Source organism: Chamaea fasciata, unplaced genomic scaffold (assembly GCF_029207755.1).
Source record: "Chamaea fasciata isolate MVZ Bird 193981 ecotype frontalis unplaced genomic scaffold, bChaFas1.0.hap1 SCAF_1, whole genome shotgun sequence".
NCBI lineage: Eukaryota > Metazoa > Chordata > Aves > Passeriformes > Sylviidae > Chamaea > Chamaea fasciata.
In genome coordinates, this window is record NW_027094086.1 from 107,945,164 (window position 1) to 107,971,021 (window position 25,858).

At 39.5% G+C, this 25,858-nt stretch overlaps 2 protein-coding genes across 2 annotated transcripts in view; one reads left to right on the plus strand and one right to left on the minus strand.

Moving 5' to 3' along the window:
- Positions 1-9,812, minus strand: part of KIF15 (kinesin family member 15) — a 34,885-nt gene extending 25,073 nt beyond the window's left edge. The window contains exons 1-10 of the mRNA XM_066192847.1: positions 9,773-9,812; positions 7,329-7,371; positions 5,949-6,132; positions 4,744-4,820; positions 3,586-3,623; positions 3,355-3,452; positions 2,795-2,974; positions 1,905-2,114; positions 1,681-1,806; positions 201-323 (exon numbers count right to left, since the gene is read on the minus strand). Of these exons, the coding sequence (XP_066048944.1) occupies positions 201-323; positions 1,681-1,806; positions 1,905-2,114; positions 2,795-2,974; positions 3,355-3,452; positions 3,586-3,623; positions 4,744-4,820; positions 5,949-6,132; positions 7,329-7,371; positions 9,773-9,791 (1,098 nt within the window). The 5' untranslated portion in view covers positions 9,792-9,812. The remainder of the gene's footprint in view (positions 1-200; positions 324-1,680; positions 1,807-1,904; positions 2,115-2,794; positions 2,975-3,354; positions 3,453-3,585; positions 3,624-4,743; positions 4,821-5,948; positions 6,133-7,328; positions 7,372-9,772) is intronic.
- Positions 9,813-9,963: 151 nt separating this feature from the next.
- KIAA1143 (KIAA1143 ortholog) lies at positions 9,964-21,595 on the plus strand. The gene is made up of 3 exons (XM_066192859.1): positions 9,964-10,108; positions 11,603-11,762; positions 19,117-21,595. Exons 1-3 carry the CDS (start codon positions 10,001-10,003, stop codon positions 19,323-19,325), a joined length of 477 nt encoding a protein of 158 aa, XP_066048956.1. The 5' UTR covers positions 9,964-10,000; the 3' UTR covers positions 19,326-21,595.
- Positions 21,596-25,858: the final 4,263 nt, after the last annotated feature.

Below are 25,858 nucleotides of genomic sequence, written 5' to 3' on the forward strand. Positions count from 1 at the left end.
GTTGTCCTTTATTTCTAACCAAGAGCAAACAAGCCCTTTTCAAAAACAATTTGTCTTAAAAAAAACCCCAAAAACCAAGCAAATTTAGTGTTTTCAAATAAGCTAAATTAAGTTAAATTAGTGGAGGTACAGGAGTACTTCAGTGAAATTAAATGACAAGTGTCTGTTGCTACAATAAAGACAGTAAGTAAGTCTCTTACCTTATTTTTAATCAACTTTGCTCTCTGAGCAAAATTAAGTGTGGACAGTGTTTCACCAAAACACTTGGATCCTGGGTGAACATTTGCAATTATACACGTTTTTGCATTACCACCAAGAGAATCCTGTTTAAAAACCACGGAAGTTAGTTCTATTTGCATTCTTTTGGTGACAATAGGAAGCCATCACCTAAAAGATACTGTGTATCAGTTTGAACAAATTGCAGAAAGAATTTAGTTTAACAAATATCCACATAAAAGGTAAGTTTCTCAACTTTTATTTCAAATGTGGGTATAAAGGATGTGACTGTAATTAAAGACTTTATTTGGAGCTTCAGAATTCTGACTATATTGAGATACTTTCTTCACCTGAATAGCAGGGAGAGGAAAAAATTCTAAACAACTGCAAAAATAATTTTGGTAATTGGCACTACTATACTACCACATCACTTTCAACATCATCTGTTGATTGTTCCAACGCATCTTCCTTCTGGATGCAACTCTCAAACAAACAAAATCACAAACCAACAGATTCTTGACCAAGAATATAAATGGATCATCTCCCTTTTACATGCGTATCTTCAGGTGTTTTTGTGCTGTTAAACAAGTAGCTCCCAAATCTCAGGAGAAGGCAACACTTATAGCTAAAGATTAAAAGTCTGGTACTACAGAACAGTCCACAAGCCTCAATGGAAGTCTCTCTCTAGTAGTGAAGGTCATGTTTGTGGACTCTGCAGTATAGCCACCTCAAAAAAAACCCCATCTAAAGTAACAGCTCACAAAGTTGTAATTCTCTTCCAATTTTTATGTATTTTGGGTTGCATTGGAAGAACATAATTCCCCAGAATTTCATCAATCTACATAGATCTGGGATGGAACATTGAGAAATTATGCTGTGACCACAATACCGTGTTGTAATACAAATACTGTATATGTACAAATGCTATATTATAATACAAAAATATACTTAGAGACATTCGTGTACTCTTCACAGAATTTTGCTGAGTGCTGACATCCAACAAATCTGACTGCTTCTGTCTTTGTTTTGTGTTCATTTTAAAAGAGGCTATAAGGTCTCAGGTAGAAGATTATATTTAACTAATCTTTAACACCGGACCAACCCTAAGCACACATAAGCTAGTTCTGGAAATCACATCAGGTGTTTCAACACATCTCTAAATATTACACTTTGATACACATTATTTCCCAAATTATAAGGATGGAAATGTGCTTTTTTTTTTACAACTTCCAAATATGTATGTAGTAAGAGCTTATGAGTATAGATTCATCTTCAGTTAACAGCAATAGATTGATTAGAAATCTGTTTAGGTTAGAAAGATAATTTTTCATTTTTTTTCCACTTGCCCAATACTGAAACAACTTTAATGCAATGGAGTTCAGCTTTTTATAGTAAAAAAGCCCAACGAAAGGTTTTTTCCTACATCCCAGGTGGCAGATAAAATCCAGAGGAGATATATATTACCCGTAGCAGAAAAGTGAGCTTGGAATCCCGGTAACAAACGTGTCTCTGTTTGCCATTGCCCACATCAACAAGTGCTGTGATTACTTGGCCCAGGCAGCTTAGCGATCGATTGATGTTTCCTGCTTCCTAAAAAGGGGGAGGTAACAAGAGTGAATGGATTTGGTGGATGGAACAGGACACTGCATCTGAAAGGAGAAAGATGCCACAGATACTACAGAACTAACCTTTAACCTCAGTCCTTCTGTATGGGTGTCTTTCTGTCTCTCAGATCCTGCCAAGTCTACCAGGTTGAGCAGGGAAGACCGAATGTTCACAACCTCATTGTTTTTTTCCATGGATTCCACTGTGATAGTGAAGACTGCATGTGATCTGGAGGATTCTCTGTTCATGGATGTCGATGCTACACGACGGTTTCTCCAGCCTGTAGTTAATACCTAAGATTGGAAAAGACATCACAATTTCAGCAGTCAGACTGTTCCTTACATACAGGTTACATTAGCAGCCATAGGCACAGTTCCATGCGACAGCTTTTAAAAATCTCCAGGATGAAGACTTTTTTTACTGTTTTCCAATAGAAGTATTTTAAAGGTGAAAATAATATAGATACAGTCAAGTTTAGTAGCAGAACTTGTTATAATATTAACTTCTTTTCTCCAAAAATGCCATTGCTGTTTGAAAGCATAGCATATCCCATACTGGTGTATGCTGGCAGTACACAAAATTAAAAAAAAAAAAAAATTAAAGTCACACAAGTACCATGAGTATCATTCATGGAAGAGTAAACCTGACAGTGCTGGAACATATGGAGCCCACCTAGCAGCAAATGTAGTTTTCTGTTGCTATTTCAGATGTGTAGGGTAAGCATTAGGGAAGGATTACTGTAATTGCCAGTCAGGCATTCCAAACTCCAGAACTTGGGAGTTGGATTTCTTACAGGTATGGGATAGTCAGGAAACATTGCCTTAAACCAGCTTTTTGTGTTTTGGAATGTGGAGATAGGGGGAGAAAGCATCAGACAAAAAATAAGCAAAAAAATGTGCTTTAATCCAAGAGGAATATTTATCAAATAAGATTTAAGATAAATAGTCCAACATTAAAAAGTGCCAAAAAATACCTGGTACGCTTCAGCAGCAGATGACAACACCTGTTCAACAGCACCATCAACAAATACTCCCTTCTTGATGTGTTCTCTGAGAAAGAGTCCAGCTGAAGCAGAATCTAGCAAGTCAAATATCTGCTCATTGTAGATTTCAATAAATGAGCATTTGCAGAGAAAACTCTTTCCACTGCCAGCCTGAAAAACACAGTAATTTACACTATAAACAGATAGGTTTTATTAAGTCTGACATTTTATGGCAGTAAGTCTCTTTTCACACATATCTAAAGCTATTAGATTGCATATATATTCTGCATAGTATACATTTCTGATACCAAGGTGACAACCAACATCCAGAAACCTAGATGCATTTTTAGACTCAAAATATAAGCAAACTCATGTCTGAAGAAACTGCACTATAATTTGGTAGAGTACTAGATGCAAGCATTTCTCATTAATACATTGGAGGCAAGGTGGCAATAATCCTGGTAACTTAATGGCTGCACACCCAGTTTACCAACCTTAGCTAATCTTTACTGTGAGACATTACTGGAACAGTAATTATAAAATAAACGTACCTTTTCCTTTTCCCGCTCGATTAGAAAAAATAAGTACTCAAAGCTCCGTGGAATTACACCTCTCAGACTGTGAGTGAAATTATCAGAATCAGATGGCCCTAAAGAGATTTTGGAATTAAAAAAGTCATTGATTAGTACTACTCAAGAGTAGTGGTTGACATGAGGAACACATCTCAAGAGAAAAAAAAAAAATTAAGAAACCACTGAAAGATTAATCTCTCGTGCACTTACCCATCATAGTAAAGGTCTTCCCTGACCCAGTCTGGCCACTAACAAAAAGAAAAAAAAAAGTGAGATTAAACTTTATTCTGAATTTTTCTTTAATCTGCGTCTTTTAAGGAGAAGACAAAGCCTAAAGCAAGCAAACAAAAAAATTTCTAAACTGAAGGAGATAGAAAGCAAGCTGAGAAATTAGTCAGCTAAAATAGTATAAAAATAGAACAGCAAATTTTACCAAGAAATCCCATTAGATAAATCCTGTTTTGTCTCCCCTACCATCCACCATTTTCTCCCTCATTTCTGTTGGAAAGGGAAGTTAGCATTAAAATGAAGGTTTTCAAATACATACATAAAACTAAGTTTTGGGTCAATCTTTCAAGCTTTATGCCACTCAGTAGTGCACATAAGTATATATTTGACTTAAAAGTATTTTTTTCTTTTATTTTTTTTTCTAATGTAGTTATTAATGACTCTAGAGAAACTTCAGGGCATTTAATTCTATTTTTACACATTTCTATATTGTAACAAAGTGGACTTCATAGTTTTGCAAAAGCTGTGCTACACTAAAAAAAAACCAATAAGGTTTTGATTAGATTAGCCCTTTAAGTCAGCATTTTCTGGCCAAAGTGCTTCCTCAGTTTTCAAAATGAAAAAATATTGAGTTAATATAATGATATTCATACTAGTAGTCATGGATATATTTCTACCTTAAAAATATTCTAAAAGTTAAAACTATCATTCATGAGTTTTCCCAAAGGCAGCCAAGAGTCACTGAAGAGGTGAGCTGACCAAATATCAAGTTCAAATGATTTTCATTCCATTTCACCATGGACATACTGAAAACCACTAGCTTTCTCTTTAACAGTACAATGAAACTCCTACTTTCAAAGTCAATAATAGTAACATTGAATTGAGTTTACACCGGCATTATTAGCCTTAAGTGTTAAAAGCGTAACACCTACATACAGATTCCTTCAAAAGAGGGACAAGGAGTACCACCCAGTATTCCAAGAACATTCCTTATGCTGTGCTGCAGTAAGGAAGCACTTTTAAAGTTTACTGTAAAGTCAGGCAGGCTGTGGCACTTAAAACCCCAACTGCTTATTAGCACAATCTCCTTAAATATTGCCATTGCTATGAAATGACTGTAATTGCTTCGAAATCACTTACTATGCAAAGATGGTTCCATTGTAGCCATTCATACAAGATTCAACGATGTTTTTAGCCACACTTGAGAACACAGACTCCTGGGGACAAGAGAAAGAGAAGGCTCTTGGCACCACATGTTCAAGTATCTTTTATATCAGTGTTTCCTATTAACTTTATAGTATATAATAGATGCCTTCCTTAAGGTTAGACATGTACCATGATTCATGGAATTCTCACAGCAAAATGACATATCCTATGTCTTTATGACATGAATTATTCTATCTGAAAAAATTGTATTCCTTGATAAATCCAAAGAGAAATAATAAAAATCAGAGTAACAGCTTCCAAATACATAATAATAATTTTGCGTATGTTATGCAGTTTATACCATCAGTAGGCCAGGTGCCTGTGACACTTATAAAATCTAGCTTTCAACATTTGCCACTGCACAGTGGCAGATTCAACAGACCTACACAACTTAGTCTCATCTATCTTCACATTTTTCTCTTAGATCTGCAAGAAGAACCTAGCTACGAATAATAGCCTACAGCAGGTGAGGTTTTTTTGGGAGGTTCTGTTTTGTTTGTTTTTTGAACAGAAATTAAATCAAATTAGAAACAGAAATTAAATGGAATCTTAGCAGAATTAAAATTAAAATTGTGTTCAGAATGTCAAACACCATATTATAGAAATTAAATGGAAGGATTTTCTTTCCAATACTACTTGCCCCAGGTGAGCAATGCATCCATTTAAAAGGCAAAATTATAAAAGGAAATATAGTAAATAGGATAAAAACTCTGAAGTTCCTTAAGTACAAATGTGCAGGGCCAGGAGCTGAACTTGATGATCCTTGTGAGTCCCTTCCAACTCAACATATTCTGTGATTCTCTGAAATCACATATTAATATCAGCTACTAGTTATTTTTATACATTTGCCACAATAGACAGATATATTTTCTCTCAATGGTGTTACAAAAATGTTTACAAAACCTCCTTCAATTTTAATTCAAACTCCAGTTAAAGAAATTAACAGCTAAAAAAAAATGCCATCAAAGCTGTTAGAGAGCAGAATTTAGTGCAGCATTCTGTACTACCACAACATATTTCCAATCTGACCACTGCAAAAAATTAGACCTAATGCACTACATCTTTGGAAAGGCTTAGCATGGTAGTTGCCAAAACTTAGGTGAAAACAGCAGTAGTTTAGAGATTCTGGAAATGATTACCTGTGTTGTTTCCATATTTGCAACATAATCAAAAGTGAAGATCTTTGGCTCAGGCTTTGAGTGCAGGCGGATGGTATTCGATGAAAGGACAGACAAGCACAGGCTGTGATCTCCGTCGGGCAGTGCAGTTCTGTCTGAAGGGGGACGCACCCTCACAAAAACTTTGATGGCATCACCTTCAACACTAAATAAATATTTATGCATTAGATTACTTCCAAGTAGATCAGCTGTCTTACAGAAGTAAATCCCAGCAATCAGATTAAGCACATGAAGTCGTGCAAAGGTCTGTCCGAAAATCATACTACTTGTAGATGATTAAAGGTAAAAATGTGGCAGATTTAAAAAACAAAGAACATGCAGTTACATGCAATTTTGCTGTGGCATCTAATTTTAGCTCTAAAAGAACACATTGCACAGTGAACATGAGATGCCCTTCTTATTCCTGAAGTTTTAATGGTCAAATGGATGAGATAATGCTACAGTCCAGAAAAAAAATTTGTTAGCATTTTCCTCTGGTGCTCACAAGAAGGGGAAAAAAAATCAATTCTTGATCAATGAATCAAGTAAAGCATAGCAAGTGCCTGCATCTAAAACATTCCTAACCAATTTCATCACATTTATGAGCTTAAATAAGTGACTGTGCATGTCTTACTCTGGCTCTGAAGAGTTCTGCCATAAATACCAATACACCCATAAAATATTAAAGAATTAAATTCTTACATGAAGTGGTAGCAAACTTGGTGTTAACTTTACTTCATTCTTTTCCAAAAGTTTTAGCAGGAAGGTGTTATAACTGCGATTTTTACTTTTGGTATACAAGAGAGAGGAAGAGAACAGTTTTAAAAGTGGGGAAGGGTCTTCATGAATGAAATGTGCAGTTGGGTAGTGGCAGAGGAAAGGGCTAAGAACATAAGCAAGCAGCTGGGAAATGGAAAATGTTATACTGGATTTAAGACACACCAAATTAATTTGCCAAATGTGCTTTCATTGTATAACATCATTCTGAGTTGTGGCACAGTTTACACTTGAAGAGGGCTTTTTGGTTTTTGTTTTAGTTTAGGGCTTCCTCACAGGACTGAAGTTCCTAGTGGGATATTTCTTCATATAAACTCTAGAGTCCAGCTGCAAAATTAGTGGACAAATGAAAATTTATTGCATGGCAGGATTCCAAGAGGAACCCAACCTGTCCTTACAACAGTTTTATTATGAGTACTTTTTTTGTAAGCCTGTAAGGATGTTAGGACAGGAAGGCAGTGATCTTAGGCAGGTAAAGATGGAAAGAAAAAACTTTAAATTATCTCACAAAGTTATGCTAGGTTTTGTTTGCACTTTCTGTGCAATGTGATTTATATATATGGAAACTGGCCAATATTATTTTACCTAGGTGAGTTCAGCGAAGACATTGAAGAGTCACGCAAATCTCCTATAAAAGAGAGACGCACAAAAATTAAAATAAAATTACTGCTCAAAACTCCCCACTTAAATAGAAAATACTGTAAGCAGTACAGAGGGAAATAAATGGAGAGCCTTATAAATATCTGTTTCATGCATGAACAGAACTGCATGAAAGTATCTGGTAATTATCTTCCTCAGGCAGAAAGATTTGTTAGGGAGAGAAAGCTCCAGTCCTTTAATGAGAACATGCACACACTTGTGAATGTGTCATTTGTTTAGCCTGGCATAAAGGAGGTTCTGGGAGAATCTTTTATCACTCTTCAACTGCCTGGAAGGAGGTTGTAGCCAGGTTGGGGTCGGACTCTTCTCCCAGGTGACAGGACAAGAGGATCTGGCCTCAAGCTGTGCCAGAGGAGGTTCAGGCTGGACATCAGGAGGAATGTCTTCACTGAAAGGATGATTAGACTTTGGAATGGGCTGCCCAGGGAGGTACTGGAGTCACTATGCTTGGAGATGTCTGGAATGGCACTCAGTGCCATGGCCTGATTGACAAGGCGTTGTTCAGATCACTGCTCTGTTTGGCAGACTTGCATGTCTCACGCTTTGAACATCAGTTAATAAATTGCTCAGTGTGAGAGAAATGGCACAAGATTGTTTACTTAGCTAATAAGTCAGTTGATTCAGTTGTTTCAGTGCAGCTCCTGAAGCAGCTTGAGGTAGAAGGAGAGCTGCCATGAATCTTTTTCTTAAATTTTAAGCTCTAAAGTTATCATCGCAATCAGGTCTGTATTGATCAACAAACCCCTTTTCTCTGTGTTTCTGTTTTTCTACCATTTTTATGTGAGGTGTCAACAAAGTAAGTCTTCCAATGCTACACGGACTGCCTCCAACATTTGCTGGAATGGCAGGCCAAACTATCTCCACAAGAGAGAAAGACCCCTTGCAGTAATTGCAGAGGGATATGGTTGGCTGCTGTGTGCAAGACTGAGGTGAAATTGCACCAAGATGTTACATTTCTGTACGAGATATGATATGGTATGACATCTGTAATTTTGTCTTTGCTTTGTTTTGACCCAGGAAAATCAAATATTTTGCAAAACTCTATTTTCATGAGCTAAAGATTTCCAGTTCTTGAGGTTTATAGGGTGCTTCAGGGAGAAATTTGCTTTAGACACCCCATTCCTTCGTGGGATTTATAATAAATTGTGAAAGATCAGGGGAGACATTTTTTGGTATTGGCCAATCGTGTACGTGTAAACTAAGCAGGCTGAGAAAGTCTTCTTTGGACTTGAGTATGTTAAACAAATGGCCAAGGTTACTTAAATGTTGGTTTTTGGTTGACTCACGGGTAGGAAATACTTGGACCCCATGTTTTCCAAGGTGTTTTCCAAGCTCACTGATTCTGAGAGTTAGCCTCATTTTGCACGGCTTCAAATTTCAAGGAGATCGCACATATTACCCCACAGGTAGATAAAGTGACTTCTTTTTTACTTAAGGGTGAATCTGACATGAAAGTACATAATATAGTCAAAATATAAACTAAGTAGCAAAAATGCATTTAGAAAATAAGCAAGATAACAATGAAAGACAATGCCTCAAAATATTCCAACAATAGTGTTTATAAAATCTTTAAAAGCACACAGGTTTTTTTGTAGGAGGATCACCTTTAAGAGCAGAATGAACAATGATGTGCAAAGATGAAAACCTTCTCTTTGACACTCATACTACCTAAACATCCTGCTGCTGCATGAGCTGTTTACGTGCTGCTCTGACTTACACGACATCTGAGAAGTATCTTAGCTTCTAATTAAGTAACTTATTCTTCAATTGCACAAGTTATCAAGGAAAGGAGCGCATTTAAGTACTGAAATCAGACCGACAGGTACTTGCACAGGCTGACGTTGTGTCAGGGGAGGTTTGGGTTGGATATTACAGAAACGTTCTTCACTCTGAGGGTGGTTGGGTGCTGGAACAGGCTCTCCGGAGAAGTGGTCACAACACCAGCCTGACAGAGTTCAAGAAGCATTTGGGCAATGCTCTCGGGCACGTGTTGTGACACTTGGGGATGGTGCTGTGCAGGACCAGGACTTGGACTCGATGATCCATCCTTGTGGCTCCCTTCGGACTCAGCTTATTCTGTGATTCTGGGAAAGGGCCCAGACACCGGGACACCACCGGGACAGCGTTCTGCCCACGGGCACAGCAGGGCGGAACCCCCCGGGGCATCTCCCCGCTGGGGGACGCCGAGCCCCCCGTACGGTCACAGCCGGCCCCGCTGGTTCTCCCAGGCGGGTGATGCCCCGCCAGGGCACGGCACAGGGCGGCTCCCCCGGGCAGAGCCGTTCCTCAGCTCCCGAGCCGCCCCGGTTCGCGCCTGCTTCCCAAACCGAGGGCACACCCCAGGCCCCTTCCCGGCCGCCGCCGCTCACCTCTCACGCCGGGAGCCATGGTCACTCCAGCCCCGGCGGCTCGGGCCCGCTCGCCGCTACAAAATGGCGGCGCCTTTGAATTTGGCGCTCAGCAGCGCGGCCCCGCCCCCTGCTCGCGGCCAGCGCGGCCGCCGCCATTTCCCTCCGCGCGCCCCCGGGCCGCCATTGGCGGGGGCGCCCCGGAAGGGAGGGGCGGCTGCTCCCCGCCCGGAAGTGCCAGCGGCGGCCATGAGCAAGAGGAACCAGGTCTCCTACGTGCGGCCGGCCGAGCCCGCCTTCCTCAGCCGCTTCAAGCGGCGGGTCGGGTATCGGGAGGGCCCCACGGTGGACACCAAGGTAACGCCCTGGCTCGGGGGTGGGAAGGGGCAGCTCCCGCTTCCCGGTGCTCCCGGAGCCTTGATGCCCCCCTGCCTTCTCGCGTAGCGGGCGGTGGAGAAACAGCATTCCAGTGTTTTGTAATCCAAGGGGGAGCCGTAGTTGCTCGCTTAAGACTGACTGAAATCGTCTGCGTAACTTGGTTTTGCTCCTGTGTTGGCGGATCGCAGCAAGCGCAAGGCTGCTGTGGGGGCCCAGCGGAGCGGCCGCCTCAGCCCCTCAGGGCCCGCGGGGGCCCGGGGGGCACGGCGGGAACTGGACTTGAAATTCAAACGCAGGGTGGTGGAGGACGGGGGCGGTGTGGAGTAAGTGCTCTAAAAGTACGGTAAAAAAAAAAAAAAAAAAAAAAATTACCGGGACGGAGTTAACATGGGTTCGAACTGATAAAGGGGAAATTTAGGTTAGACATATGGAAAGTAATTCTTGGCTGCGAGGGTGGTGAGACAGGTTGCCCAGGGACATTGTCCATGCCCCTTCCCTGGAACTGTTCGAGGCCGGTTGGATGGGACTCCGAACAACCTGGCCTAGGGGGTGGTGTTCTTGTAAGGTCCCTCCCAACCCAAAACATCTTGTTGTAGGTCCGTGGTCACGATCTGTGTTGTGCTGGCCGGAATGGCAGGGCAAGGGCAATAGGTTTTGAGCCAGCTTGTTAAAAGCAGCCTATCTGAGGCACATTTTTTTTTCTGCTTCCAATGTGATTTGGCCTGTGTTTCCATCTAAGTAGGGTTTTACAGGATACCTTAATAAATGATCTTATTGTTATATATATGTATATGTATGTGTACATATATAAGTATATATTCAGTAGATTACGGTAATACTGTTTATACTTTTCCTTACTATATATATTTTTCAGGTCCTCTAATATTGCCAGACTTCAGGGTGCTGCGCTGAGGTTTCCATGCCAGAAGGTTTATTGAAAGAAAAAAAGCAAAAAACAACCCAATTGACTCTGCTGTCCCAGTGCACTAGTTTGAGAGAGTAGAAATAGGAGTATGATCTTCCTTGATGTCAGTGCTGCTTACAGGGATTTGTTTAGCGAGGTGTAATAATCTAGCCACCACAGACCCACATTTCCCTTTGTGCTGTTTTCAGTGCAGCATAGAAGGCTCAAATTTGGACCCATGCATTTAAAGCTTTTCTTAGGGTTGCATAGCAGACAATGCTTGCACAGTCAAGATGCTGAAGAAAAGGAATTAATTTGTTGCTTTCCAAGTTCCTGCTGTTCTGGTTTCTAATTGAAGAAGCCCATACTCCCATGCTGGTGTTTTCATTGGGAAGCCATATGTCAGTGGGTAGAATTGGAGTGTCCTTTGCACAGTGTGTATTGGGAGGGCCTGGCACTGGCAGCTGTGCCAAGTCTCCTCAAGAACCCTCCTGCAAAAGTGAAACCAAAGAGAACTGGCCCACAACTGGAATGATGATCAGAATGGCTTTTATTTCTGTCTTGTCCAGAGAGAACAGCTTCCACTTGCGGATGATGACAGTGACAACGGCAGTGACAAGGAGGATGAGCAGCCTCAAGTGGTGACACTGAAAAAAGGGGACTTGACTGCAGAAGAGGCAATGAAAATTAAACAGCAAATCAAAGAGGCCTTAAAGTCAAAAGAATCAGGTGAATTTCAAACTATTAATTTCTTGCTTTGTGTAGTCAAAGAGATAACTCACAAAAGCAGGCCTGATACTTGCTCAGCTTTCTACTGTTTAATACTACCTTTGATTAGTTCTGAATTTTTCACCTAAATAGTTTGCACTTGTGGTTCTTAATCTCAAGTCATTAAGTACGTATTCAGGCTCTCTGGCTTTTTATAATGATTTAGTTCTGTGCTTCTTGATTGTGCACCATCCTCCTTCTAAATACTCCCTTAAATTATTTCTTTTTGTTGCATTATTCCAGTGCACAGTCTTTTGCCATCACCTGTGATCATTTTTGAACTCATTGTCTAGTTCAGCCAAATTTGACAGTGGGGTGGATGTTTGAAAGGTAATTGTATGAGTTAATGAAAGAGAGTGTCAGGGCAGAGGGATTCAAATCTGTGCTTTGGTGGAAAGAATTGCAGATGTGTGGCTTGGGAACACGTTCACTTAGCTGACTGCTCCATGTGATTAGTTGCTTAAAATCAACTCCAGTATGTGTTGTGACTTGCAAATAAATATATTAAGCAAGATAAAGAGATGATACAATAGTGCCAAAACCCAGCAAAGTCCAGAAAAAAAATGTTACTTTGCCACGAAGAATTACACGGAATGGAAAGATGGAAGCGGTGTGGGTGGGGCTGCTGCAGTTTGACAATAAGGATGAGAAGCTACAGCTGATGGAGACAGTTATGTTAAGAATTTCTCTCAGTATTCATCATTCAGGTATGATTGACATAAGTGCTTTGAGCATCCAGAAACATCAATCATCACACAGGGTGTGATGAAATGTAGCTTTATCTTTTGCTGACAGAAGACTTGACAGATTGAATGTAGCTACTGTTGTCTCTAGTGGAAATGTCTTGACAATTAAGAATATGGGAACTGGAACCTCACAAGTATAAAATAGAAAGGTGAATCATAGAAGCTGGATGTCTCCTGTGCCATTATGGCTATTTACAAAAGCTGCCAACTGAATTTGGAGCACACTGTGAGGCCTAGCACATGGCTGTCAATATGACATCCTTGGCTTCTCTCTTTGTCTGCCATTTGGATTTGAAAATTCAGGTTCATGCTGTCTCTGTGTAGACATATGTGTTAAAATTCAAATGGAGAAGTCAGTAACAGAAGTGGGAGAAAATATGTTGAGAATCTTACATTTTTTGAAAAGCAGGTTGATGTGAAATCTTAATTTTTAATAACGTAGGTTAGCTTGAAACTAAATAGGCTATGTCCTATTTTCTGCAGGTAGATATGTGTTTGTTAGGTGTAAGCAGGTTTATGACTTGAACTCCTCTGAGAATATATGCTCAGCTTTGGGCTTACTTCCTGGTCTCTTGCTATTGAAGTGTAATGCTTATAGATGCTTGGTGTCACAGATTCTAAAGTCATCACAAAATTTCTTTTCACCCTCCTAGTATTGGGAGAAGTTTTGACTTACTGGAAAGAAATGTCATGGTTCTTTCTGAGCATTGGCTTCCTTTTCATATAAGCAACTTGAACTTTGAGTGATCACAGTAGGAGGAAAAATGATTTTGTAAGGCTGGGCAAAAAGAAGTAGTTGTCCATGAGAATCTATTGAGTTGGAGTCCATGCTGTGAAAAAAGTCCAAAAGAGCTACCAAGCTGAATACACAGTGTGAAATGGAAGTGTATTTGAATAGAGTGACTGAACTTATTTGGTGGAAAACGACATTCCTAAGACATAATTGTGTGTAGTGAGGATGGCAGTATTGAGTCCCTGTAGGACTTTCTCACCTCTGCTTATTACCCCTTCAGCCCTTCAGTAATAAGTTGCATTTGGAGGAAAAAATCCACAGAAGTAGGTAGCAGGAGTGTTGGGGAGTGCTGCCCTCTGTTCTACATTATTGTGTTACTAGTCATTCATCTGCCTTTGCAGTTAATATGAGGTCTTCCTGTCCTTTTCCTTTTCATGGCTTATGGGAATAAACTGGGTAAGTGCTACTGTATTCCTCGGCTGTGGACAGAACCCAGTGTGAAATTTTCAATGTAAGGAGGTTTGTGTGACTATGCTACAACTTGCTGAAGGCTTTTTTGCATTTTGGGCCATTTTTGCTCTGTCAGTCTGACCTTTAGAGTTAAATTTTGATTTCTTGTCTGATGCAGGTATTTAGGCAGCTGTTTACTTCTAGTTTAATAAAGAGAGTTTTGAGTAACATGTGATTTTTTTTTTTTTAAATTTTTTTTTGGCTGTCAGTTCTGAAAATGGGAAATATAAAGAAAGCTTGGTGCTGCATGACTTGGTTGCATTTCATGTTGCTTTGATTTTAATCTCAGAGTTGAAAGTCAATTTAATGGCTACTTGACCTTACTATGTAGTCCCAAATCAGATTATTAGTGAAATTACATGAAGCTGAAAAAGTAATAGGAGAGTGAATTTCCCAACTGATAATCTTCCTTTCCAGCAGTGCATCAGTGCTGAGGCACTTTGATAGATCCTAAGAAATGTGCTGCTGTCTGTTGTGGATACAGTTTTTCAAAGCATGGGAGGTACTCAGTTTTGAGGTTCTGCCCTCTTCTCTTTTATACTTGTAGTGATTGTCTTCATTTGAAGGACCTTGTCTTCAGGTTTAGGACTGTGATATTACTCTAGAATTTTCTGTCTCTCATCTGTATACTTTCTCCTTTGTTTTCTTCTATAACCATTTTGACATGGCTACAGTTTTTGTTCATTTTGGTTTTGTTTTTTTCATTTTAGACACCAGATGTTCCTGTGACTTGCATTTTCTTTTATGGATGAGTAACATTTTTTCATTAATTTGGTAAAACCAGCTGTTTCATGTCCTAGCTGCACTTAGTTGCCTCCTAAGGCAGAACAAATCCTAGCTTTTCTGTTGGCTTTTGCAAGTAGAATCACAGGGATCTTTTTTTGTTTAAGAGCAAACCTTTCTTATATGGGAAAACACTTTTCTATATTGAAATATTTTTCTCTATGGAGCAGAGACTCAGAGGCTTTTTAAAAAGCAGTAGTTTGTTTATCAACATTGATTTTGCTTAATGTTTTATGCATCATTTAAAAAATTGTCTCTGTTCAGAGACAAAGAAAAATGGTCTTATGAAAAATTAAATTTGCGCAAAAGAAAATATGTGAATTACTGCAAGATAGTTTATCCCAGCATTCATTACAGTTTATGAAATCGATTTTTTTTTTTCTACAGCTTTTCTACTCCATATGGCCTCTGGGACACTCAGACATATTCAGATGACCAAATTTGGCAAAAGGTGTCCTTTCTTGTTCAAAACCGTATAATATTTTTCTTGTTCCATTCTATATGCTGGGTTCTGGGGAAGGGCAGTAGAGGGGAAGAGACAAGGAGAATACAGTCCTTGCTGTGTTGGCTACTGGAGCCCTTTCTGGATATGCACAGGCTGTTCTGATTTAGGCAGCTGTTCTATCAGATACATCTCACAGAGGTAATGCTGCTCTTGATCATATATGAAATAGCAGGAACCTAAATCAAAGCTAATTTTGCTGTATTTAAGTAAGGAATACTTTCCCAAGTGTTCTTATAAACAGTTGAGACTGACTACAGAGCAAGAGTGGCCTTCTTCCAACCACCAGTGTGCAGAAATCCTGGAGTAAATGCTTCCAAAGGCATGCATAGAGAATGGATGTCCAGAAAGCACTGGAAGGAGCATCTGAAATGGCTGAACTTCTAACCTTAGAAACCATTAAGAAATTTGCCAGGTTATTGTAATTTTTCCTAACCTTTTGTCTTTGAATAGACATATATGGGTTCCACTGTTCCTCCTGTTGTTCCTGACAGTTTAGTGCCATTTGTGTTTCTTGTTGTTGCCTCATTGACCCATGTGGACAGAAACTGCTGAAAAGTGGTGCTGCTAACTACACAAATGGTTACTAAATAAAAAACCTCTCAAAACTGAAGAGCAGTATTTCTTTTTCAGACCCTCATTTCTACTTTTATTGTAATATATAACTCAAAATTAAAAGAAAAGAAGTTTTTGACGTTATGGCTTAAATTGATGTCATTGTGAAGTTTCAACATCTGACCGAGCTCAATATCTGACTGTACTCATGTTGGTCAACCAGTGTAAAAGTTTGTGGTCCAGGTAAATAGCAGAGTAAGAACAGTGGGCATTTGATCTGCTTATGTAGTTTTTGACTCATTTGTCAGAAATGGATTTTATTTTCTCTCCTGTTCTGCTTTTATGTATTTTACTTTGTGTGTTTCAGTGTGCTTACGAGAAATCCCGCTTTCCATACTTTGTAATACTAACAGAGTCTTTTATTATTAGGACTGTGTTTTAAAAACTATCAACACTGAGATTGTTTCTTTAGTCTTTCTTTTTTTAATATTTTTTATTTTTGCATTGCTTAATACAAGTCAGTTTTTTTGTAGGTCTTTGATGCAAACAAAAAGGGAGAGCTGACACATAACAACCTGGTAATATTGCAAAGGATAAAGTGAAGTCTTTTTACCAGACAATCTTAGAAAAGACAATCTTAACAATTCAACACAAAATTCTTGAACTGCTAAGTCTGTCCTCATGCTCTCCACATGTAGGTAAGGTAAGGCCAGGCCTACTGTGTTTCTTCACCTGCTTCATTCTTTGTCAAGCACTGCCAACACACACTGTTCTCTGAAGCTGGCCTGGGCTTCCTGCTGAAAGGAATGTCCTTGAGCATATAATGAAATTTTGACAGTGTTTAACCAGGCCAAGAGCTAAAATAATTTCCTTTGATGCAGAATGACCTGCGAATAGTATAGTAGCCCTGGAGGTCAGAGCTGACCTGGCTCTGATGGCTACTTACCATTTTGGTGGAGTTTTTGAGCCCTGCTGTTTGTGCCCCTAGCTTACTGCATGTTTAAATTCAAATTGCAAAGATACTTTGCAGTTTCTCCATCTGGTTGGCAAAACGAAATTATTTTGTGCAGTTCAGAACGTGGGTAGTAGGACAGTTGTGAGTAAAATTAAAATTTCTGTTCTCTGTTTTTCCATGGATTACAAATTCATAGCTGTTTATCTGTTTTCTTTTATGGATATGCTTTGAACTACGTTTTTAATGGGTTAGATTTTTAAATTTACCACTCTAAGAAAATGCAGTAGTCCATTTGTTAAAAGAGTGTCCAATGGAGTTTGATTTTTTTTGCTCCTCATGCTTATCCAGTAGCTGGTTGTGTCATTTCCCCAGCAGTATGGGTACTGTGTGCATTTGGCACTGGACTGGCTCCAGTAAATAGACAGTTGTGTCTACACATAAGGAAAGTTTTTCTTGTAGATTTTTTTTTTTTTCAGAATTTGGCTTATATTGTGCCTCAGATCTTGTTTAAGTTAGAAGATCAGTGTTTCCGAATAAACATTGTAGTTAGGCAACAATTAGTAAGGGGAGTTATTTGCTTGGAGGCCCAGCTTCTGAGAAAAATGATGCATAGTGTATTCTGATTCATTAGGTGTGATGTGCTTTCAGGAGTTCTATTTCCCTCCCAAAATTTACTGTAGGCTCTTCCTAAACTTCTGTATCACATGTACAGCATCTAAACACCTAAGCTCCCAGCAGAGTTCACAATGGATCCATTGAGACCTATGCTTTTCTTATCTACAGTTTATTATTCTGCCAGTTCTTCGTAACTGTAATGCTTTTCTGATGTGCCATGACTGAAGTATTTTTCCCCAAACCTGGTTTATTTTCTGCATAGGAGTATTTTCTCATAAACTAGTGTAGTACCATAGAATCAAGGAATTATTTGGTTTGGAAAAGACCTCTAGGATCCAAGGGACCCCACTTACTAACCTTGGACTGCTTTGTTGCCACTAAACCATGTCCTGAAGTGCCACATGTTCTTTGAACACTGCAAGGGATGGTGTTTCCACTACTTCCCTGGACAACTTGTTCCAATGCCTGACCACTCTTACAGTGAAAAAATTTTTCCTGGTATGCAATCTAAATTTCCCCTCATGGCTATTTCTTGTCCTATTGCTTGTTACTTGGAAGAAGAGACTAATGCCTATCTCACTATGACCTCCTTTCAGGCAGGTGCAGAGAGAGATGAGGTCTTCTCCAAGCTCCTTTTCTCCAGACTGGACAACCCCGGGTCCCTCAGCTGCTTCTCAATAAGCTTTGTCCTCCAGCTCATCACCATATGCACCTTTTGGAAGTGTGCATTCCATAGAAGCCATTGACAGAATTGGTGCCTAGTTTTTCAGGCTAGGTTTCTTCCTTAAGAGGGTCTCTGAAACTTAAGGCATTGTAAGTGAAATTTCCCACTGAAGTTGGTGTCTTCTTTTGTACCACACAACCCTTAAGATACCAGATTTATTAGTTGTATTGTTTTGAGAATGCACTGTTTCAGCCAGTACTGTGTAGATAACACTGAAATGTTAAGCCTTCTGCTGTAGTGCTGATATACTGAGGAAAGAATTTCTGCTAAAGAGAAAAGTTATTTATTGGTTATAATTAAATAGCACATAATCTTGTCAAACACATTTCTGTTGAGTAATGAATTTCACGGAAGTAATTTAGGAAAAATATCTTGCACAGAACCTATGGCTCCTTAACATTCTGTCACATATACATTGTAAAAATTGCAAACTACTGCAGCATGAACCTTTGTGTCTGATTCACGACTTTACAATTACACTTTATCTTCCAGAAGTACTGCCCTGATGCTGTTACTTATGCAGTAGCTTTCCCACTCTGCCTGATAATCATGGAAGGGACTCTTCCGGTTTTCAAGATTGTTGTCTGCTCCTCTGCATGTACTAGAGCAAAATCAGTCAGTTGGAATGGCTGAGTGATTCTGCAGATCCAAAGAAACCCTAAAAATTTCATCTGTTATGATAAGAAAGGGGAGGTTTATTACCACGTGATCTTTACAGCTGTCTCAGCAGGACAGAATATATTTAGGAAAAGAAAGTCTTTCTTATATATATGCCATTTTGCTACTTAAAGATATGCCATAATTCTGAAATAAGTACATTTGTTGTCATTGGTTTTAAAAATACTGAAGCAGAGTGAGAGCATCCTATGAAGTTGTCCTCTCCATTTTGGTAAGTGGATGTGAATAGAATGTGCGGGAAAAGCTTTACTGCTCACAGTCTCTTCTGAGTTAGAGCTCTGGTTAGTGAAACTCCATTTCCAATAGGAACTGCAGGAGGATTGTCTTCAAGAGCTGGCTGCTATGGAGCAGGTATGTGTTCATGAAGTGCATTCATTGATACAGACTTGATGGCCAAAAAGTACATTTTCACGATTGTTGTATTCTCTCAGGGGGTCTCACTGATTTAATTCAAGGTCTGTATGTATTTGTGAATATGTGGAGATGAGTTCTGACTTTACTTTCTTTATTACAGATGATGAACCAGAACCTGCTGATGGAAAAATTATGTTCAGGAAACCAGCCAAACGTTCATCAGAGAAGTGTTTGGACTTCAATGTAAGTTCAAGTAAGAAGATGAAAGAAGCAAAGAAAACTAAGAGGGAAGCAACTACTCAGAGTACAGCTAAACAAGTGAAAAACAGCAGTCTTCTCTCATTTGATGATGAGGAAAATGATGATTAGGGGTTTTATTTTTTTTATGCTTTACTTGCCGGTCTAAAGACCTGAATAATATTGAGGGCTTTCAAAGAAATTGAAGCATGGTGTCTGAGTCTTCTCCTGCTTTGTTATAGTCCAACTGGAGAAATATTGTATAAAATTAGCAAGAACTACGTCTTTGCAGTTAGTTGGGTCTGTATGTCATGTCTTTATTTTAAAAGAGAATTTAACCATGTATGTAAAAGCTATTTGAGGTCACAAATGAGTAGCAAAATATAACTGTATATATTCAGCTTATAAATTTTCAATCAATTTTAAAATGCCCTCCATTACTAAAATGTATTTCCTCTATATTGAATAGCCTTAGTTGACAGTTATGTGGTTTTTACCTGCTGTTATTATTGGCATTCAAAAGAGAGACACTTAATTGCTCTGAAACAGAGACTGAAGTTTTCTGTCTCATAGCTTAAGAAAAGTTTGCATAACCTTTGCGTTTGTGATTTGCGAGATTAGCTCTTCGCAGAGCCTTGCAGTAAATGAGGTTGCATTTGCTAAAGTCATGTAGTCTTGATCCTGTCTTTGGTGATTGCAGTCTAAGAAACATCAAATTCATTTTAATTGGCTGTGATAACAAGGTGTAAAGATTTTGATTCTAGTTGATGGCATCAGCTAATGCAAGAGAAGCCTAAACAATTGGAAATTGTGCACTTTGGTTTTGACACTGATGGGCTCAGTGATTTGGTAGTGTTTGGGGTATTTTTTTTAAAGTATATTTGTTTCATTTGACTACTTATGTGTTCATAATTATTTGGGATCTCAGACAGCTTGTTTTAAAAAACATATTTAATCTTCAAGCTGTGGAAAAGCATTAATTTAGCTTTCTTCAAGTAGCTGGGAAGATGTAAACAGGGAATTTTAGTGAAGAAACACCATAGCTGTGTGCATCTTCCTTTGACATCTTCTGGGGCAAACACTCCTAAATGAGTTACTGCCCCTTTTAGATTTAACTGCTTCCCTTTCACCAATAAGCAGAGATGAAAGCAAGACCATATAAGTGAAAAAATAGCAGTTTACTAAAAATGAAACAGCAAGAGGCAGGATAACAGTAATCATCTCTAGATACAAAGGGGCTGAATCCCATAGACTGCTTGGGAACAAAGAAAACAAGATGGCAGAGAAATCCCTCTCCAGAAATGTTGGCCTCCATAGAAGACCACGTGGTTCAGGGGACAAAGACAGGCTGGTGGAGAAGCCCCTTCTTCTGACCACGTGGTGGAGAAAGAGCAAAGGGAAAAAAACCACCACAGCATCTGAAACGCTGTGATTATTATAAAGTCCCTCTTCCCCCGAACAACCAATGAGGAACAAGGACAAAACAAAAAGAAATCTGGACTCCAAAACCAGTCAAATGCTGCTGATCCGTTTGCTTTACATCACCCGACAGGGTCTCTCTCCCAGCAGCAGCAGCAGCTCCATCAACAGTGGCAGCTGGAACTGGTCAGTGGCTGGAACTCCTGGAGGGACTTTGCCTCCTCCTCAGCAGAAGATGAGAGGCAGATGCCTGGGGCAGCCTGGACTCCGTGCCCTCCTGCTGCAGCTGAGCACCGCTGGGGGGCTGGAGTGACCGTATGGAGCAGGGGCTGTTCTGGTTTTCCCATTGTGGTGCCATGGTTGGCCATCCCTGGTGACAATAATGAAAAAGAAAGGAAGGAAAAAAAGATCTGAAGAGAAAGTTCTCCCTGGCCCAGAGACCAAAATAAAGGGGAGCTTCTGCCTTGTGCTGCTGCCTCAGCTTGTCAGTAGCTAGCTGGAATGAAAGAGAGGCCTGTGTGAGTGCTGTGCTAATTTTAAAGGGATCCTGGCATCTCCCGCCTCCATGAACCTGGGGCAAGACCCTGGGGTTCTGCTTCTGACCCCCCAAAAAGAGTAACAATCTTGGGCAGATGGGCATAGAACAAAATGACCATTTCTGCATGTTGTCTGTAACAGGATGTGCTCAGATTCAAAATGACACTGAGAGCTGATGGGATTTGGAAGAACAAGGTGGTGGAAATGTGACTTCTGACTTTGAAATTATATTGGATGTATGGTGTGTTCTGTAACCATATGAAACCAGTTCTGCTGCGTGACAGGACATTTGAAATTACTTGGCCTGTAAAGCTTCATCGAGGAGCAAATTTCAAGTTGCTGTGTGAAACAGCTGGTTTTAGTTTGTTCATCATGTAGTAAATGATAAATTATGTTTTCTTTTAAGTGGTCCAAAGATATTTTAATAAAATATTCAGTACATGAAATGAGATTTTTTTTTTTTTTTGCCTCCTGATATTGGAGCCAACTGTACCTGCTGCCTGTCTCTCTACACACTGGCTTCCTGCTGCATAACATTAGATGCAAGTCTGCACACTGTTTCACACTGTTTATGTATGTTACCCTAATTTTGAAAATGAATAGATCTTTTGGCTTTTCAGAAAATTGAAACCAGAGATGTATAAATGGATATTAAAGTCTTGTTGCATTGGTCTCATCTTAGAATGTTGAGAGAGGTGCTGTGTGACAACCTAATGATTCCTATGAGGACATGCTACATTTGTAAATACATAATATGTCTGTATTCTCTATATATAAAAGAAGAAATTTAAAGAAGAAGTACAGAACAAGGTTTCCAGGGATTAGTATTTCCATTTATTTTGTATACTTAGAGCTTGTTTGAATCCATTTAAAATATATACAAATACATACATACACACCCATGAGTAATCTTGTAGCATTCCAGCATACAAAAGGAGTATTTGGGCATATGTCAACAATGGAGTAAATACTCTGACTTGCTGAGACTCATCAGAAAGAATGAATTAACCATTGGCTGCTTACTTAAACTTTTCTGGTCCTGTTTGTCAGCACAGAAATGTATTTGTGTACATTTTTCTTGCAGAACCTGGAAGGTCATGACTTGAGCTGTGAGACAGTTCAGGAGACATGACTATCGAGATAAATGCTTGCCAAGGACCAGAGGGCATTTGATTTTACCTTAAAATTAGAGAAACCCTCACAAATACACAGTTGATCTGTCCTGTTCAAAATAAGATTGAGATCTTGTTTGATTCTGGATAGTAATTGCATTTAAACAAAAGTTACCATTTTTAGTGAAAGACTTGGGAGACTGAAGTCCAGTAAAGGGAGGGTTACCTTAAAGTATTGAGCGCAGTACTTTTGCTTAATCACGCTTCTTGCTCTACAACCTCATGCCTTCAAATTTTATTTCCGTTCCAGAGATGTCTGGAATGCAAATAAACTGATGGAGTTTACTTGGAAATAATAAATTAAAAGGTATATTGTTTAGGCAACACAGCATGGGGAAGAAAGGTGGATACGGAAACCCAGTTTCTTTCCTTTATTCCGACTGATTTGTAGTGTGCTGACCAGGAGGAGACCTTTGTGTTCATTGTATTTCACTCCCAGTTCACCTAGCAATAACTAATTGAATAGATTTATTAAGAGGTGTGAGTGATGGCACAAAAGCATTTTAATCAGGTAGTCATGTGAAAATCCAGTGTTCTTGCTATGACACACCAGGAAAATCACACACACTATCAACTCCCCATGAAACCTGTGATTAAAGAGAACAATTACTTGTTCAGTGAGGAAAGAAATGTGAAACTCTTAAGCAGTCACCTGTCCTAATGGTCCATGGGAAAATAATAATCACAACTTTCTTATAAAGGGGAAGCCAAAGTTAAGTACCTGGAATATGAGGCTAGGACAGGAAAGGTCAATTTTCCTGGGTTTTCCTTCTCTCTTGCTCTTGCTTGCCCCCATTCCCAGTCCTTATCCCCTCCTGTAGTAGAGAATGTATATGCATTTATTTTCTCATGGAGTTTGCGCAGTTAAATATAAGAGCAGTGCTGGAGGAGCAAGGTGAGAGTAGCTGAGGCTTGTTACCCGATACAGGAATCTTGGTCAGATACGGCCTGTTACCTCATATGGGAATCTTGTTTTTATTAATAAAAATCTGGAAATTTCCCAGTTCATGAAGACTAAAACATTTATTGATGGTGTTAGCTGAGCAGTGAGGCGCAACAAATCTGGTGAACTGTAGTAGGATTGCAGCAACAGATGCTTATAATGGAGGCTTTTTACACTGCTAAGGTGCTTGGATGTCGGCAGGAGAGGTGAAATGCTCTGTCACCTTAATTTCGTTGAAGAACCAGGATCTTACTCTTAAGTGATAGGAATCAAGGTGAATCATCAAGAATGCTGTGTTCTTGATAGAATGAGCAAGAAAATGCACATGTGGGGAGGTGGCCCAGGAGTTCATACCTTTGGTTGTATTTCTGAAATAAGAGCAAATTTGTTGTACTGCAAAAGTTCATTTCATTAGCCTAAAGAGGAAGGGATGAGTCAGGCTTCTATTCTGATAGGTTTTTTTGTCCGGCTTTTCCTAGAAGTATCATTTGGAGGATCAAAGGCTGTGTTTTGCAGACACTGAGCACAAGAAGCCTGTATGTAGTGGTTTTAATTACACATTTTTAAGTTTCGTCACAGGACTTAATGTCCTTTTATACAGTGCTTCAGTATATAATCCTGTTAGGAAGCTGCAGATTTAAAATGAAGCAGGAAGCAGCAATGTCATCGTTTCAGCTGATTGTTTACCTTATGCTGTAGTGTATTAACTAAGTAATGCTTCACTTGGCTGTGCAGAGCCAACTGTGTTCTCAAGGACATCAGGCTTGCTTGCAGATGAGTCATTACCTTTTGTGCAGCACAGGAGGTATGATGTGCAGCCTCAGCAAGTGTTCGTCCATTGAAGTTGGTTAATAACCTATAGGCCTCTCCTGTGGCAAGATGCCATAAATCAATCCTTTGTGCATTCAGCAAACAGAAGGGCTGGTGTTCCAGCAGTCTCTTCAGTATCATCTCTTTTTTTCCCATTCCTAGAGCAAGGTACTAATCTGCAAAGACATTTTTCATGTTGTAGACCTTCCCTTCTACCCCACTTCCTTGAGAGCATTTCACAGGCAGCAGTCACAAAGATAGCCATTAAAACCAGGGGAGACACAGCATAGGGTTATATGTGACTGCGACCTCCTGTAGACTTCCTCAAGATATTGAGAACCTATAAAATCTCAGAGCCAGCCTCTGGAAGTGACTTCCTTCTGGGGAAAATGAATGGGACCAGTCAGGAAAATTACACAAAATTGAATTTTACTGTTATTTACCTCACTGTTAAAGTGGTGGATTGTTTTTTTTTGTTTGTTTGGTTGTTTTTTTTTTTTTTGGGGGGGGGTTTAGGTTTTGTTTTTTTTGTTGTTGTTGTTGAAGGTAAAGCAACAGCTGGTAAAGCAGCTCCTTCCCTCTTAACAGAAGTGGCTTTGGTGCCATTCCAATCCATATGGCAAAGGATTCCTTTTCCTTGACTCTGGTGGCAGTCCTCAGTGCCATGCCTGATTAGTTAAGGCCGTGGGCAAGAGGGAGCTACCTTGTAAGAGGCAGAAGTTATTAGAGGAAGGTGTTTTCAAGCCTCTGTAGGATAACAGTGATCACTGCACACTTTTAGTTTTGATATCATGAAAGAGTTGTTCCCTTAGGGACAGCACAGTAACAACGAACTTTAAAAGGGCAGATTATAAAACTATGAGGAAAATGGTTAACAGCAGGCTGAAGGGCAAAGAGAAGTACTTAAAAACCATAGAGATCTGCCTGGAGGCTATTTAAGAACATTGTATTAGAGGCACAGATGGTTTGTATACCTCTGAGCAAAAACAGCCTATGAGGAAGGATGAAACTCGCAGGGTTACGTGGGAGAAAAGCATGAGTATAGAAAGGTTGAAATGCATCCCTTAAAGATGATCACTCTCTGAATGACAGACAAGGGAATGTTACCAGGAGAGTGGAGAGACCTGTAAAGTCAGTACTTAGGAAAAGACTACAGCAGCTGCTGACTCTGGATCCCCAGGATGAAACACTGAAAAGAGTGAATCTAATAAAGTCCAAATCACTCTGCCTCTGAAGACTGGGCTACTCCAGATGACTTAACCAGAAAAAGCAGCATACTGTTAATCTGAGTCAGTTAGCACAAGTCAAAATCTTAATAAAGCAGTCTGCATTTTTAATATGTTACCAGGCCAAATTTAAGAGTAAAGGACTCCATTCAATCATAGTTACTCTATCCTAGGACTTTATTTTGACCTTGTGTTTTATACAGTCCCAAAAATGCTTTCAATCTTTGCTGAAGAAGGTAAGAGATTAAAAAAAAAATGAACAGTCCTAAAAACTCTGATTTTAGTAGAAGAAAAATCCCTACATAAAACTGTAGTAAAAGAAAAAACCCTACCTGTTCTAACACAGCTTTGGGCTGAGAGAGACTATCTGATAAGGATGAAGTGAGGTTTGCCCAGCATTTTTACACCAATGTGTAATTGGACAGATGTGGAATGTTATTGTCGTATATCAGAACAAGAACACACTGATTACAAATTAGGGAACATCTCAAGTATCACAAACCTGATGATGTGTGCAAAAAGAGTCCCTGTGAAATCAATGAAAGCTATTTTCTGGTT